The following is a 17,999-nucleotide window of genomic DNA, read 5'->3' as shown; positions in this document are numbered from 1 at the left end:
AGCATGCGTGGGATAGGCATAAGGCTATCCTAACTATAAGATAAGGCCAGGGACTAATGAAAGTATTTAGAAAACTGGGCAGACTAGATGGGCCGAATGGTTCTTATCTGCCGTCACATTCTATGTTTCTATGTTTCTACAATGGCTACTCTTCACTCCAAGCACCATAACCACCTAAGTTCACTGTAGTGATTATGGTGCTAGGAGTGTCCTGGAGCCCACACATTGCAAGTAGCCAAACTAATTTCTAAGCACTGCAGGGCTTAGCTCAGACAGGTAGCTTCCGGTTCTCCATTGTCAGTAGTGGAATGATGGGTGCCCAGCAGACCACAGGTAAGAAGTCAAACCATTCTAAAATTTTAGACTGCTTACAATAGGGGGCATCAAGGCACTCCTGCCACCACAATGACTAAAGCAAGCTATGGCAGTTCTGGCGCTTAGATTGTTCCTTTCATACGGTTTCTTATATATACATCTGTGCTGTAAAAGTAACCTTTTTATTTGGTGCTAAAAAGTTAGTTTGAGAGTCCACCATAAATTAATGGCCCATAGGTGATGTGAACATGTTCATATGTATTCCTTCAATATGTGAGAAGAAGATCAGAAGCAGTTTTGAAGGTAAGTGGTGCATTACAGGTACTCTTCACTTACTTATGACCCGGTCGTAGAACTAATTGGTCGGTAAGTGAGGAGTTGAGGGATTCCCTGCTCTGGTGCAATTGTCAATGTTTGTGGAAATTTCCCCGGACATAGATTTAAGGGATTCCCTGTTGTGGTGCGCATGTCCCTGTTTGGGGAAATTTCCCCGAACATGGACGAAAGCAGCAGAGCAGGGAATCCCTATAATCCCCACGACGGCTCGCACTTACCCCCACGCTAGAGAGTTGGTCGTAAGTTCGAGTCATCGTAAAACAGGTAGGCTGTAAAATGAGGACACCCTGTATTCAATTTAGTCCTGCACGGAGTATACACTTGACTGGTAGTGAATAGGTTAAACATAGCACTTAAATAGAGGTTTGTGCCCTAATCTGACACTTATTATCCCTAGACTGCTCCCGTATATGTGGCTCTTAGTCGTAAGTCACCAGTGACACACCGGAGATTCATACACTTCCAATTTTATAATAAATGGCTCTTTGCTGTTTTAATATTTACAACAGGGTACCAGAGTAATGATTCTACCAACCACTCAACGCAACATATAGGGGTTAATAAGGCACAGAGGTATCATAGGCCTCTAATGGCATTGCCTGCGAGGTCATATAAAATGAAGCCACTCTTCAACTGCAGCATGAAATCGTAATGACGATTGATTGGCCATTGTCTGATTTAGAGCAAGATTTTAATATTCATTTAGCCGCACATGTACATATAGCCGCGCACTAATGAAATCCCGGAGGGAATCTGGCATATTCTTTCTGCTGTGACTTCTGACCTCACACCAGCTGTATATTTATTCTTTCAATACAGCCATTTAGTGACATGTTTTTTCAATTATGCCTTAACATGTGCACCCTATCAAACTATATCATTCAGAATCAAGTACACTTGGAAGATATTAAAATAATGAATTCACATCACTGCTCACATCATTTTAAATGTTGTGCCTCCTTAGAACTGACTTGTCGTAAGTTAAAACATTTAGCAAATGTATTTTTTTCTTAATTTTCTTTTTTTTAAATTCTTTATTTTCAGTTTGACATATGCAGCAGCGTATCCATTTACATTGGCATGTTGGTCAAGTTGAGACGTGGCGATATTGTGCACATTTCCATAGATAAACAGAATTGTTGTTTACATTTTTACATTTGTCTAGCTGAGCAATGTCAGTTTTCTAGTACATCATAACATCATAAAATCATAAAATCAGCATTAACGTAGGATTAACATAGATACTAATGCCTAGGATAATATCCCTTTGTCTGTTGGTGTGTGTGGGTTGGGCAACTATGTGGTTACGCCCTGCCTCGACAGGGTGACTTCGTATAGGAGTGCGTATGGTATTTATGCACTTCAGTATCCCGTCAGTATTGAGTGTCGGTAGCTGGTTGGCTTGGTTGATACCTCTTTTGCGATGGCGGGTTGTGTTTTATCCCATTTAGCGAATGGACACCGCCGCCTTGCATACTTACATGTTGGTTTTGGTGGGGGCGGGAGTGATGGAGCGGGGCGGGGAGGCAGGAGGAGAGAACAAATTGATCTGCCGGAAGGGGGAGAAGGGGGAGCGCGCTGTGGGATTTGTCTCTGTAAGTTCTCCAAGTTTCTTCCTTGTGTGTTTGTGCTGGTCTCAGTCATTCATGTAGTCTTCCCAGGGTTGCCAGATTTTTTTAAATGATTTTTCAGTGTTCCTGATTTGGGCTGTGAGTTTATCCATTAAATAGTTATCTTTGATCTTCATTATAATGTCATTGTCAGTGGGGACTGTAGGTGCCAGCCACGCCTGGGCTAGCACCCTTCTGGCTGCTAGTGTGATTTTGTTGAGGAGGAGTTGTTCTTTTCTAGGGAAACCGTGTATGGGCCTCGACAATAGGACGGACCACGGGTCCATGTCTATAGGTCTTCCCAATACGTTTGTCAGTAAGGTCTGTACTCGTTTCCAGTACCCATCTATAACTGGGCAGTCCCACCACATGTGTACGAATGTTCCCTTGGCTCCACATCCCTTCCAGCATGTGTCTGTCATGGTTTTTCCCATCCTATACAATTGGACTGGTGTGGTGTACCATCTCATCAACGTTTTATATGATTGTTCCTGGTGTAGCACACATATTGAAGTCTTGGCCGTCGCCTCCCATATGTCTACCCAGTCCTCTCCCTCAAGCTCACCTCCCAGGTCCCTCTCCCAATGGCTAACGTAGTTGGGATCTTTGGTGTTTTTGTCTGGTGCACTCAGTTGTGCGTATATGGTTGTGATCAGTCCTTTCTGGTCCGATTCTGCGTTACACATTTGTTCAAAAAATGTCATTGGGGCCTGTGCTGCTCTCTTGACCTCTGGGCGGCTGGCAAAGTCTTTAAGCTGTATGTATCTGAATACGTCTTTTGTGGTTAGTGGAGCTAGGGTTTTTAAGTGTTCGAACGTTTTGAAGGTCCCCTTGTCGTACAAGTGGGCATATCTCTGTACCCCAGTGCTCTCAATGCCCTGGAACTCCCTTGCGCTCAGCCCTGGCTCAAATGCTCCATTGTGTAGGTATGGGGTCATTGGCGATGGTGTGTGTTTTAGGGCGTGTTTGTCAGTCGCTAGATCCCAGATCCGTATCGAGTTGAGTATTGCTGGGCATGTGGTGCGGAGCGGTGGTCTGTCCTGTCTGGGCACCCAAATCCAAAACTGTGGTAGGTCAGTGCTCATCAATCGTTTTTCTAGCTCCACCCATCTGTGTGATCCCACCCCTGAGTGCCAGGCCACCACCTAGGCAAGCTGGCCCGCTAGGTAGTAATAGTAGAGATTTGGGAGTCCTATTCCCCCTCTGGTTTTTGGCCGATACAGTACCTGCCTGGCTACTCGGTGGCGTTTTTGTGCCCATATGAAGTTGTCAATGGTTCTTTGTAGGGGCATGAGGTCTTGTTTGGTTACTCTTACAGGCAGAGCCTGAAAAAGAAAAACAGCAGACGCGGGAGCAGCTTTTTATGGCTTGAAGTCTGCCTATCCAGGAGATTGTTTTTTCTTGCCACTTGTCTATGTCCCTGCACAGTGCTTGTATGCTTGGTGTGTAATTGTCGAAGTATAATTTGTCCGGGTCTGCGGTGAGCCTGACGCCCAGGTATTTAATGTTAGTTTTTACTATCGTGAATGTGTGGTCTGATCTTATTCGCTCTCTCTCTCGTGGGTACATTCCTACGGGCATGGCCACCGATTTTTCCATGTTAATTTTATAGCCGGAGAAATATGCCGGGGGAGCGAGTGCTGTGGGTTGGTTATCGTGATTATAATGTCATCCGCATAGGCAGAGACTTTGTACTCTTCATCCCCGGCCCGTATCCCCTCTATGCCCCTCGTCTCCCGTATTCTGTGTAGTAGTTGCTCCAAGGCCAGGACGAACAGCAGGGGGGACAGGGGGCATCCCTGCCTGGTTCCGTTGTTGGGCCGAAAGGGGGTTGGGGTTGCCCCCGGTACCATCGTCTGTGCTCTGGGGTCAGCATTTAAGGCCCCTATCCCCCTCACGAAGGGCTCCGGCATCTGTAGATGATTTAATAGTGTGAATAGGTAGTGCCAGAGTACCCTGTTGAATGCCTTTTCCGCATCCAGCGATAGGACCAGAGAAGGCGTCCGGGTCCTTGTTGCCCACCAGATGACATCTGCGCCACGCCTCGTGTTCTCATATAGCTGTCTCGTCGGGACAAATCCGACCTGATCCACATGAATCATGGTCGTCAATAGGGGGTTGAGCCACGTCGCCAGTATTTTTGCAAATACTTTCACATCACAGTTGATTAGGGAGATGGGTCAGTGGTTTATTGCGTCCGACGGGTCTTTCCCTGGCTTGGGAATGAGCGTTATGTCTGCAGTGAGTGTCTCAGAGTTCGGGTACCTGCCCTCGATCCACTCCGTGTATACGTTTACGAGCCGGGGCGTCAGTGTTTCCCTCAATATTTTGTAATAGGTGCCGCCGAAGCCGTCCGGCCCCGGCTTTGTTGCCTTTGAGGGCTGAGATTGCCTTATCTACCTCTTCTTCCACAATGGGCACACCCAGTGTCAGCATGACCTCAGGGCTGGTGTGGGCATGTTGGTCTTGCTCAGGAAGTCCCTGATAGCCTGGTCGTACAGTTTATTATCTCCGTTGAGCTCTGGGGAGTGATTATAAATCTTAGAGAAGAGCTCTGTGAAGATCTGATTGATCTCTATTGGGTTATGTGTTATCTGTCCTCTAGCGTCATTTAGCGCGGCTATGTTGTGGTGTTTCGGTTTCGGGTTCAGTGCTCTAGCGAGCAGGGTGTCCATTTTATTGGAGCGTTCATAGTAGAGGCATTTTTTACTGACCAGTTCCCGTCCCAGTTAGTCTATTGCTGTGACCCTTATTTTGTGCCGCAGGTCCCTGAGTACCTGGAGGCCCCGGGCCAAAGGTGCCTGTTTATGTTTGGTTTCCGCCTGCCTCAGTTCCTTCTGGAGCTCAAACAGGTTTTCCGCTCTCTGTTTTTTGCGACTAGTTGCAATTTTAATAAGGGTCCCCCTTATAACTGCCTTATGGGCAGCCCATATTGTCGTATGTGACACGTCTGGCGTGTCGTTAGTGGCGAAGTAGGCAGCTAGTTCGTCTTGTATTTGTTTCGTGACCTCTGGGTCATTAATTAGTGTGTCCCTAAGTCTCCATTTCCAGGGGGGTTTAGGTCCTGGAAGTCTTAGTGTGAGTTCTACATCTGCGTGATCGGACCATGTTATGAGGTTGATACGCGCGGATTGGATCCATGGGATCCCTCCTTGGTTGATAAGGAACATGTCTATTCGGGAGTATGTCGAGTGGGCCGCCGAATAGAATGTGTAGTCCCTTTGGCCCGGGTGTTACAGTCTCCATGGGTCAAGTAGTTTTGTTTGTTGTATAAATTTGGCCAATAACTTGTCTTGGCTCCCTCCCACCTGTGTTCTGCGCTCCCCTTGTGATGCGCTGCGATCTATTGCCGGGCATGGTGTGGAGTTCTAGTCGCCCCCCGCTATCAGAACACCGAACGGGAGCGTTTGTATTAGCCTACATAGCCGTTCCCAGAAGTCTATGTTAACCAGGTGATATGTGGTGTTATATAGAGTGCCCGTAAGGATAATGTATCTGCCCGCGTCCTCTGTCTGCGAATTTTGTGTTACAAATGGGCATCGTTTATGTATTAGTATGTCTACCCCGTTTTTCTTCGATGTTCCGCTTGAGGAGTATGATCTGGTATATAGGTGGTCTGTGAGCTGTATTCGGGCCGAGCGCAAGAGATGTGTGTCCTGTATAAAGGCTATGTCCGTTTTTTTGCCGTTTTAATTCCCTCATTAATAGCCTTCTTTTGGTTGGGGTATTTAATCCATTTACATTGAGGGAGGTGAGCTTGAGTAAGGCCATGATGTCCGTCCTGGCCCTAGGAATTGCCCCTGTTTGTGGTCAGTTGGTGTTCAGGTCTGTTCTGTCCCGCAGCGCGCTCCCTAAGGTGGTGTAGGGTCTGGCGGGGTGGGTAGTATATCCGTAGGCTCCGGGATATACACTCCCCTAATTCTCTGTGTGCCAGGGGCGGTGGGGTAGGTGGCGGGTGGGGAGAGGGTGGGGGGTGGGGGCTTGCCGGGCCGACTCAGATGGGTGCCTGGGGGGGGGGGGGGTTGGGAAGGAGTCCGGTCTCCTGCCTGGGGGTGGGTGTGTGCCTGGTCTTATACTTGCCTGGTCTGTCCGGGGGTGGCGGTTCCCTCCGCTAGTGAGTTCTAGTGCGCGGGGTGGGAGTACGGTCGCCTGTTCGCCTAGCCCCCCCCGTGTCCGATCTCTATTGTTAGGGTGTGTCTATTTATCACTTGTGTGTAAGCAGTGGTGGGTCATTGTACCACCTGTGTGTACTCTAATTCATCCTGGATCTGCTACTTATCTTTTGGCATAAGCAATGTCAACGGCCTAACAGTTACATATAACATGAAAAGAAGAACATGTGTAAAGACATTCATATATACATTTCATTTCCCGTCACATCAACATTTGGATCCCCATGAGCAGCGTGGATTGTCTGGTCTCTCAATAGTCGGCCCTATCAGTCAAGGGAGGGGGGGGAAGGCGTCAGGGCACAGTAGGTCCGTGGAGAGTCTCCCCCTTGTCCCTATAAGGTCCAGTGAATTTCCCCCTCCCCCATCCCCCCATCAGTCTCCCCCCACCCCCCAGTCACACCCAGTATCAAGTGTTCGTGTCTGTAATTCCACGGGAAGGGGGGGAAAGGGTATACACTTGCGTGTTCGGTCGTGCAGGCCGTTGTTAGCAGAACTCGTGTCGTAGGCATGCAGGCGTCGAAGCTGTGCCTTGTGGGCTTTGTCGTCCGTGTTCAAGTGTTCTGCCCGTGGTGGTGGGTGCTTTATGGCTCTGTCCTGTCCATTTCCTTTCCGTGCTGTGACCGTTGCCCCTGTATTCTTTTCTGGTCGTCTATGAGTCCCGCAGGTGTACAACTTCACAGTCTCCGCCAAGTCTTTATGTGATGTTGTGTGATGTTGTGTGGCTCCGTTGCTTGTAGGGTTTCTTTTTGTTGTAGAAACTTTTTTGTCTGTTGGAAGGCTCGTGGCTTGGGGTGTGCTCCCTCCCAAGGGAACTCGTGGGCGGTTTCAGGCTCTTTTATTCTGCTGATGCATGCCCTAGTTGGAACATCCCCTTTATTATTTTGTTTTTTTTTTTTTCTTTTTTTCTCCCCCCCCCCTCCCCTGTTCTTTGTTTTGTGTTGTTTGTTTTTCCCTGTTTTCTTTCCTCTTTCCTCCCTATGTACCCCTCTTTTTTCCTCCCCTCCCTCTTCTCCTATTTAGGTCAATTCAGATTTTGTTGTGTTGTCTCTAGTTTTCTGTCGTTCCCAATTGTTTTCCGTCCTCTTCTTTTCTGTTTTCTGTTTGGCCTCCCTCCCTCCCCCTCCCCCCTCGGTGTTCCCTCCCCTCCTTCCTTTCTTCTTCTTTTTTTTTTCCCCCTTTCTAGTTTTCTTTTTTGTCCTTTTTTGTGATTTTCCCTTTCTTGTTCTCCCCTCTTCCTTGGAGCCATACATTTGTTTTTTCCCTTTTTTTTTCCCTTTTCTCTTTTTTTATTTTTATTAGTTTTTATTTATTTTTTTTGGGGGGGGGGGCTTTTCCGAGTTTGTGCTGCTTCTGTTGTGGACGTCCATTTGTCGCCGCTTCATGGTGATCCATCCTGCATTTCACTGTGTTATGTTACGTGGGGGTCATGTCATTGTGGCACATTAGGGAGCGTTTCTGATGCATGCCTCCCCTTCCCTCGGTATTTGCCCTAGTGCCCGGGCACCCCTTTCAGGTATGCGGAAGTCGGCCGGTACCTCTATGCCGATGTCTCGGAGGAATACTCTGGGGTCTGCTGCCGGTAGGAGAACTGCTGGCCATCATTTTAAACGGGTGACCCCAGGCGAATTTCAGGCCCTTGGCTCTTACCAGGTCGGCTATTGGCTTCCAGTCTCTTCTCCTCACCAGCATGGCTGCCGAGATATCCTGGTATAGGTGTATAGGAGAGCCATCATAGGTGTAGTTGTGGCACCTGGTGATCTTTATAATGGCTTCCTTTGTGGCAAAATAATGCCATCTCATTATCACGTCCCATGGGGGACTGTCAGGGGGGCCTTTTGCTCTGAGCGCCCTGTGGGCCCTATCCACTGCCCACAGGTGTTCCGGGACATCAAGGAGGCGAGCACGGAACATCCTCGTGAGTACCTTTTGCAGATGAGCATCTTTGACTTTTTCAGTGAGGCCTTTAATTCGGAGGTTGTTTCTCCTCGATCTATGTGATGCATCCTCCACCTCAGTCTCCAGCTCATCCACCCTGGCAAGCAGATTATTGGTTGTTGTAGCGGCTTCGTTGTGGGCTGCGACCACATGGTCCATTCTCCACTCCAGGGCCTCTGTACGCTGGCCCACAGCTTGTATTTCAGCTTTGACTTCTTTAGTGGATTTTTCAATTTCTGCTGCTAGAAAGTGCCTGACCTCCGCCAGGGATTGGAGGATTTCGCCATGTGTTGCCTGGTTTGGTGCCTGGTGTGGATGGTGGTCGAGTTTCTCGGCCTCCTGTGTGCTTGGGGGGTCCGCGTTTGCAGGGCCGGTGCCATCTTTAGTGGTGTGCGGCCTGTGCGTGTGTAGCAGGTCCGACACTGACGGGGTGCTGTCTCGCGTTTTTTTACCGCATTTTTTGTTCCCGGTCGAGGCCATCGTCCACCCCGCTTGTCTGGGGTAAGTTGCAGCCGTGTTCCCAGGGGTAAATAGCTGTTTGCTGGGTTGTGGAGATCGGTCGGGGCGTAGAGCTCGGAGCTTAAGCTGCCATCTCCTTCGGCGTCAAGCCACGCCCCTCCTTTTTTCTTAATTTTGTTTCTTTTTTTATTCTTTTTTTTTTTTTTAGTTTTACATACTATCCATTTGTCTTTCTATAATCACTTATTTATGTGAATTTTTTATTTAATGTATAGCCAACTAAACTTGCTACGAGGCATACCACAAGTTCAAAGATTTATTTTAACTTTAAAACATCATGCGGGGTATCTCTCTTCTTTCCCAAATCGTACTCAACAGAAAATGACCGAATGGGTCAGAATTTGAAGAATGAATAAATGTGATAATTATCAGCACAGTAGCAATATATTAATGTGAGTACAGCACTGGAAAGCCTCAATTGCTAATTACCCAGGGTATAGAAATAGCTAATAAATACCTTAGCATAATTGTCTTTATACAATCTAGCACAAAGAGAAGTACAGATGTGCAAATAGAAGTTATGGTATTGCCTGTATTTCGTTTTACTATAGCAAAGGTCCTGCCTGTTAAAGGAAAATGTTAAGGTGAATAGCAGACACAAGGGTTTATTAACTAAATAGAGAAATGTAGTGTATTCAAAACTGAGTTGCTAGACTCTGTGCAAAATAAGAGTTGGAAAATGTTTCTATAACAGCAATATTGGCAAAAATTTGGTAATTTAGTTTTGAAGTCACCATAATTCACGGTCACTGCCAAACAGAATTTAAGTGAAAGTGGGACCAACAATGACCAAAGGATTAAAAAAATATCAGAGACATGTAACAAACCATTCTGGAGAAGTAAAATTAAAGATCAGTAAAACGTATAACGTTTGCACACTTGGAATTTCTCTGTGTGTAATACTTTAACCCCTTAAGGACACATGACATGTGTGACATGTCACGATTCCCTTTTATTCCAGAAGTTTGGTCCTTAAGGGGTTAAACACGCTGGACCTCTGTTAAAGAATTGTTACAGTCAGTCCAGGGTTCCTCATTATTCAAATTACATTATACAAAGCTTTGTGGAGTTTATTCATTAAACGGTGAACACAGTGAAGTGAAAACTGAACTGCAAATTGTAGGCAAAATAATTACTTTTGGAAAAATTCTGTGACCTACTAATTTTTTTTTTTGTAAATCTTTATTTTTGCAGTGCTTATGGTAGTTACATGCTTACATATGGTACCCCAACGGCATTCCATACGTAGGTTTCAAAACATTTGTTACATTGGGTAATAGAGAAACAGAGCACATTTTTTTGATTAGGTAATACAAAAGGATATCGATCGATTAAGAACATTACTTTAACATTTACGTTGAGTGTCCTCGCTTTAAAGTGTAAACGTTGGTCTGGGTCTGCGTGTCTATGTGGGAGTGATGTGTGTACATACTTTACTACGATTGCTGTTGTAAGTAATGATTTCACGCTATGGGTAGTACAGTAGAAGGTATATTAGGGCATATAAGATTCTGCAGTGTCGGCTGCTGGAAAACACGGAATTTTATGCAGGTTCCGGCTAAACTACGTGCTAAATTGCAGTTATCGGATAATGAGCCCCCTGATCTGTCGTCATGTCAGAGCTATACATGCCTGGTAGTGGGAGACAGCGTAAAATTACACCATAGGTTACATTCAGATTAAAGACACATTAATATGGAAGATCACATTTAGCTAGCTGGCAAAAGCAACATTGCAGCCCAGATAACATTATACCATGCGGTAAGCAGGGAGACGAGAGTGGTAGCAGGCTTCTTTACGGTAGCCCACCCAGAGTCGGTGAGGGGTGGCATAATCAGGTTAACCAAAGCGTGAGTTGGTGAGAGTTCCTGCAGGGGGACGTAAAGAGAACAGGTATTACTAGTCCACAGAACAGTCCCTTTTGGCCCATGCCGGTTCCTGGCTTGTAGGTCTTAGGTGTCAGCCCGCTGATGTGCGCCCCGGGTCCGCTGGCGGTCGCTGTGGGTGGGTGTCGCTACGCCACGTTCCCTTTGGCGGCTGTCCTGCTGTCTAGGGCCGCTGGTCTTCGGCCTGAGGCCTTTGTAGGTGCTCTTGCCTTTTGCCATTGGGCCCATCTCCAGGTCCGTGGGCCCAGGGTTCCGCCGGGTCGTTATAGTAGTCGGTCGGTTGTTCGGCTAAAGGTATCAGTGCCGAAACAGCAGGAGCTTCCCAGGCTTCTCCCTGGGTGTATGGCAGGCTGTGGGGAAAAAATCCTCCCCTGTGAGCGCCCGGCTCAGAAGAAGAGTGAGCGGGCCTCTAAACGGTGGCATACGTAGGTGTGGCAGTTGTAGGGTGACATATGTCAGGGGCATCTCTGGGTGTGAGGGACTCCGTGTGGCATTACCCCGTGTGCAGGGATACAGGAAGGCTGTCGGTCGGCCTGTGCTCGAGGTAGCCTGCTGTGCTCGCATGGCCTCCGCCATCTTGTGTGCTGGTCGCGGGTTACCCGGTATCCGTGTCTCCGAGGGTAGTGGAGTCTGGCTTGATTTGGACCGGGATCACCCCCCCCGGTCCGGTGGGGGGGAAGCAGGACCGGGCCCGCCGGCTCTTCACACGAGTCGGGCTCCGTCGGGCGGGATAGTGTTGCGGCGGCCGTCCGCTTCACTCACCGCCAGTATAGGTCTCGCCTGGTGCAGCGGGCCCCATCCTCCGAGGGACTAGAACTGCGGGAGCAAGCCTCTCCTCGGCTCGGCAGCCCGGTAACATCGAGGGTCGCAGGTAATCCCCTTAAAAGTGCGTTTTGTTGGCAGTTTGTGGGCTTTTTGTGGCCCTATGTGCAGGAGCCGAGCTGTCCTGCGACCGCTCAGCTCGGCGGCCCGGCCCCGCCCCTGTGACCTACTAATAATCACAACATGGCTATATTTGGCCAACTTTTTTTAATTTTTTTATATTCACTACAATTTGGTGTTTGGTGAATAAATCCCCATGACTCTGATGTGCTACACAGTGTTGGGATTGTTAAGATATTTAGGAATGTCTATTAAATGCATGTGATGTTGGAGTAAAATCAATTGGTTCATTACACTAAAATCTGTGACTAATTGATTTTAATCTAAACCTAAAGGACTAATCTAAGCATTCTAACCATTACAGCCCATCCAGTCGCTATTCATTGGCTGACCACTCTCAGCCAATGAAAAGCACAGTGTGCATGGAAATTTGCACAGAATTGACATAAGTCGGCCTGGAACTCCTTTTCCAAGCTGACTAATGATGCCTCAATAAGGCTGCCAGAGGTGGAGTTACATCCCAAAATGTCCTTAATCCATCTCCTATTTAATAGTGGTGCCCATTTCAGCTTTGTCATTGTTAATAACACTTTCATAAGACTGTACTCGTATATATGTAGAGTCATTACAATGTCATTTAAAACAATCCTCCTCAGCTGTCCCATTTTAAATGTGTACATTAATGCGTAACTCTGTTAATGAATGAATAAGTACAGTGAATAGATATTATTAAACTTTAACTTGCCAATGCTAGCAAGGAGTGTGTTTAGTTGTTTCTCCTTTTCTATCTGTGAGATATATTGTTTGATTATATGCCAATGTCTCCATATGTCATGTCTATCTCCCATTTCCAGCCAGAGACAGCACCTACCTACCAGCGGTGGTGCCGCCTCAGTGGATTCTTTAAACAGGTATCATGTGCAGTGAGGGAGCTGCTGGATCAGTCTGTGCTATGACTGCACAGCTCCTTTGCTGCCCTGTACTAATGCCGGGAGCTGAGTAGTAACATCATGTCAGCCCTGGTATTAGTACAGAGCTACAGGGAGATATGCATTCAATGCACAGAACAATCCCAGCAGCAAACCAATGGACCCCAGGGAAGAAAAGGTCTATACAAAAAACAAATGTGTTTGTTAGTGTATGAATGCGCGTGTGAATATGAATGTGAGGCATCATGGAAGAAGTTTGCCGTGCTTGGAGAATCGTCCCAAGCAGCGAAAATAAAAGAAGACCAGAGGATTACCAAAGGACGGACCGAAGGTGGGTGCTAACCGAAGAGCAACATCCATGAAGCTCTAAAGATGGTGGTGTGTGATATATACATTTCTGTGATACATGATCTATTCAATGTTGGGAGCGATTTAATGGACGCATGCCAACTTCGGCGTACGTGAGTGATTCACTGTGGGGTGAGTGCACTTCAATTATCTATTATATCATTATGTAAGCAAATCTGAAACATTAAAATATTAAATCAAAGTTGTTTTTTAGTTTTGAGAGAGAACCTAGAGTGCAATTCTTTTATCCTAGAGCAAGAGAGATATCAGGACTGTCGTCCTGTAGAATCTTGGACAATCCACAGGTATGCACTTACAACAATAACAGGCCACTTACAACAAAAGTAAAAAATACTCAGAAATACAATAAAGTACTTAGGAAATATCGCACTTGCAACAAACAAAAATTTAAAGACTGATTTGTTTTTTCCTTGCAAGATTAAAACCCCGGGCTTTCTATAACTGTAAAATAAAAGCAGGCTACCTTTCTCTAGCAAAGTATGACAAGAGAGCTTTAGGTACAAAGAAATATATAAGAAGTATACATCACATAAAAGCCACCATACCTTATGAACATGATAATACGTTTAAAATGAAAACAGACCATATTGTTACAGTGCTTTATAAAGTGGTAAATAAAAGTGCAGTGGGATCTTTTAAATTGGAAACATAAAATGCCAGAACAGTTTTCTGGCCAAATCACATGCTCAGCCTCTGTAGGAGAAATTTTTTTTCTTTATTTTTTTTTTCTTGCAATGTAAGGTTGACTACAGAGCTCTGCGTTTTGAGGTTTCTGTTCTAACCTGAGGGGAAATATTTTGTGAAACACAATCTTTTTTTTTGTTTTACTTTTTTTTTTTTTTATCCTTTGATCTTTGCTCTATTTTTTTATTCCGTTGCCGTTATTTTAAAACATTCAATCAGAGAGGGAGACAAAGGTAATTAAAGTCATGAACATCGTGGCAGTTCTCTTGCATTGTGTTGCTGATCTATGGCTGCTGCTGCGTTCTGTCAGTACCGTAATGACAAATTAAAGTACTTTCCAGTAGTTTAAGTGGAAAAAAAATAGATACACTGACCTGGCTTCGGCTTTCTGCTTTAGTTCTATAAATGCACTGTGGCCCTCTACAAGATGATCAATCTTTAAAGGAAAGAAATGTAGATTAAATTAAGTAGATTGGCTGTTACTATTAAAACATGGGGTGTATTGTAGATACTCTATTTAGACACATCAAAGCACTGATTTGGAGAAGCACAGTAAAATAAATCCATTAAATCTATATATTGTTATTAAAGTGAAATTGCAGATCTTGTAGAACCAAAACACTGGTATCTGGTTCTGGGAACTTTTACTCCATGAAGAAAGAGTGTGACTGTATCATCCTCCATTGGCATGTGTGCAGTTGGGGTTGGTAGTATTTTTGCAGCTATTGTTTGAATGGTGAGCCTCAGCACCATAAGCACTTCACATCTTTGGAAAGTGCATTATGCTTAGAGAACCTTGAGCCAACTCTCCGGTGTGAGAGTGGGCCATAGTGACGGCTGCGTTAAAAAGTTCTACAAGGCTACTTATCAGAACCCCAGAGCATTCCGTTTCAGGTTGCCAGTATCATCCCTATTGTGCATGCAGAGTATATAAATACAAAATGCTTTCTTGCTCTTCCTCAACAGAGACCCAAACAGCGAACTGTGAAAATAATAGAATCAAAAACACTGTTATAATGGCTCTGTAAACATGGGTTTTCTTTGTGCCCTCTAAAAGTACCAATACTTGTGGTCGTTTTCATTGGGCACAGCATAATAAGGCAAGACGCTAAGCAGTTCTGCTGGAGAAATTCCTGTTACATTTGCCTTTTTAAACCTCTTTTAAATAAATAAATGTTTCTTAAGATGCCATTCCAAAATTAGTCACTTCCATATTTAAAACAGCCCTATTGTCAACTGGTAATTTGAGTTAAATTTACCATAGTTTGGCTAAATATAAAAAAGATTAATCTGTGAAATTGCTGAAATAAACTAAAATCTGAAATTAGTCGCAGTCACTGTACAAATTATTAGAACATGTGAATTGAGAAATTTGTATTCTAATAAAATGCATTTATACAATGAATTTATGGCTAATAAAATTAAGAGTACCAGTTTTCCAGTAGCACTTTGTCCGCCCTCGTTTAACCAGAACCCTGGGACCATGGCTGAATAATATGGTCCCCAGACGCCAGGAACAAAGATTGGCTTATCACTAATCTGAAATCAAGACAATAAGGGGAAGAACAGGTTATTATTCAAAGTCTGATTTACATAGTATATTAGATATCATTAATACAATTATAATGAGAACATTTTTTTATTTAGTAGTGTGCAACAGCTACATTTATTATGGTACGTTATAATGGCACATCCAGATTATAAAGGGAAATTGATAAATAGGTGCTTCAGAGCAGTCCAATAAACTATGAGTTATAAAGAGCAGCGTTTCCCAATTGGTGTTCCGCTGAACCCTGGGGTTCAGTGAGAACACAAATGGGGTTCCGCTGTGATTTCCCCAAACAAAATGGCCACCACAACAACCAGGCAAATCAGGGGCCTGGTTCTGCGACCATTTAAGAGCACGACTGGGCCCCTGTAGTATCGGCCTCCCAGCTCCACAGAGTTGGAAGAAAGCAGGAGATGGCTGCCTAGAGAGTGAGCAGCATTGACAAATACTGAGTGTGTATATGTGCCAGCGTGTGTATCTGTGGGTGCAAGTGTGTGTATATGTCACTGTGTGTATCTGAGTGTGTCTGTGTATTTGTGAGTCAAGATGTGTGTATGTGTCACTGTGTGTATCTGAGTGTGTATGTGTATCTGTGTCAGTGTGTGTATCTGTGTGCAGATACATACGCACACACAGATACACACACAAACACACAGACACACAGATACACACACCTTGACACGCAGATACATACACACACACACACACACAGATACACACTGTGTTTCAAGGTGTGTATCTGTGTGTCAGTGTGTGTATCTGTGTGCCACTATGTGTCAGGGTCTGTGTGTGTGTGTATCTGTATGCCAGACACACACTGACACACAGATACACACACTGGCAAATACAAACACAGATGCACTCACTTTGACACACACTGGCACATACAAACACAGATACACAAACTTTGACACACAGATACACACACAGATACATACATACACACAGGGCCGGCCTTAGGCCTTTAGGTGCCCTGTGCAAAACATCTTTGCAGCGCCCACCCCCCCTGTCATCCATGTATAGTGTGTGTGTATAGAAGTGTAGCGATAGTTACACACACACACACAGTTACAGGCAGACAATTACAAACACACATGTACAGATGAACAGTCACGTACATACAGCCAGCCAGTGTAACACACACACCGTTACATGCAGACAGCCACACACACACAGGTCGGCTGCTACACACACACACACACACACACACACACACAGGCAGACTGCCACACACACAAGCAATAGCCACACACACACACACACACACACACACACAGGCAGACAGCTACACACACACACACACAGCCACACACGCACACAGCCACACACACACAGGCACAGGTAGACAGCCACACAGGCACAGGCAGACAGTCACACACACACAGTCACACACACACACACACACACACACACACAGGCAGACAGTCACACACACACAGGCAGTCACACACAAACACAGGCAGTCACACACACATAGACAGACAGTAACACACACACACACACACACACACACACACACACACACGCAAAGTGGAAGTAGTGCAGCTTCTGGATTCTGCTTGTTGGGGAAGCAGGGACTCCTTCCTGCTTCCCATGCAGCAATTGCCCGGTCCGGCACTTCTAGCCCAGTCCCTGCCATCATTTAGCCCCGCCCCGAGCCGCAATGCTTTTGTTGTTTTTTTTTAATCCCGGGTGGAGTATAATGAAAATCCTCCACCCGGGCAGCCGGCAATGTGTGAGCTGTGCCGGCTGTCAGGGTGCCCCCTGCTCCAAGGCGCCCTGTGCAGCCACACAGCTCGCACACCCCTAAGGCCGGCCCTGCATACACACACACAGATGCACACTGTGTGTCAAGGTGTGTGTATCTGTGCCACAATGTGCCAGTGTGTGTATCAGTGTGTGATACAATGACACCCACCAGCACTTACAAACACAGATACACACACCTTGACACACAGGTGGATGCACAATGACACCAGATTAAAAAAGGTAGATAATAGACAAATGGTCCAGCACATCTCCAAATAAATTAATATTCCTTTACTTCGGCAATTGCATTGGTGTTGTTTTTATTTATTATTGGTTTTTATTTTTTTTAAGTTCTTTATTTTCGTTGTGCAAAAGTTTGACATACAGGTTGTTGTGCCACGACAACAGATACAGGTATTGCAAGTTATGTAAAATTGTGGTAAGTGATAGGACTGCATAGATCTTTTTTTAATAAAACAGGTTCTTTCAGGGTATGTCAGCTTATGGGAGAGCAATAAGATTGAATGATTGAGACATTTTTGGGCTGACCTTAGAGTGGTCAAAGATACAAATGTAAAACATTAAGGAAGTAGAAAGTTACAAGGTGAGGAGTGTCACTAGTGCTGCTCGATTAAATTCTAGAACAACCACACAATGGGTGTATGCAAAAAAACCTCCCTATTCTACAAGCAAGATGTACACATACTGTGTGGAAAGTGTCTCACTATTGTAATATAAGTCACATAGAAGATGTACAACTAGTACGTTCAATTAGCTAGTATGCATCCTGGTTACTAAGGGACGTGCAGTATTGAGCGATGGCGTGGCCTGTAAGAGCCATGGAATGCCACTGGTACTCATTACCTGTGTTTGGGTAGTCTTCATGGTGTAGTAGGGCATTTACGGTACCAGGAGCTTACATACTTTGCGGTTAAATATAGCTAGTCCTCTACCCTAGGAGGACACAGAGGGGTAAACATAGGAGCGCACATGAGAACGTAAGGCTCCTTCACAGTTGAATTGAGCCCCTGCAAGCTACGTAGAGTGCAGTCACCAGCAGTTAT

The 17,999-nt window shown here is 45.5% G+C and overlaps 1 protein-coding gene across 2 annotated transcripts in view; it reads right to left on the bottom strand.

Moving 5' to 3' along the window:
* Positions 1-17,999, bottom strand: part of FGGY (FGGY carbohydrate kinase domain containing) — a 291,415-nt gene that overhangs the window by 77,324 nt on the left and 196,092 nt on the right. For both annotated transcript variants that reach the window (XM_063428025.1, XM_063428026.1), the window contains 2 exons: positions 15,069-15,176; positions 14,012-14,073 (listed from right to left, as the gene is read on the bottom strand). In XM_063428025.1, coding sequence (XP_063284095.1) covers positions 14,012-14,073; positions 15,069-15,176 — 170 coding nt within the window. The remainder of the gene's footprint in view (positions 1-14,011; positions 14,074-15,068; positions 15,177-17,999) is intronic.

Source organism: Pelobates fuscus, chromosome 7, assembly GCF_036172605.1.
Source record: "Pelobates fuscus isolate aPelFus1 chromosome 7, aPelFus1.pri, whole genome shotgun sequence".
Classification (NCBI taxonomy): Eukaryota; Metazoa; Chordata; class Amphibia; order Anura; family Pelobatidae; genus Pelobates; species Pelobates fuscus.
Note: the sequence above shows the minus strand (reverse complement) of the source record. Positions and strands in the feature narration are given on the sequence as shown.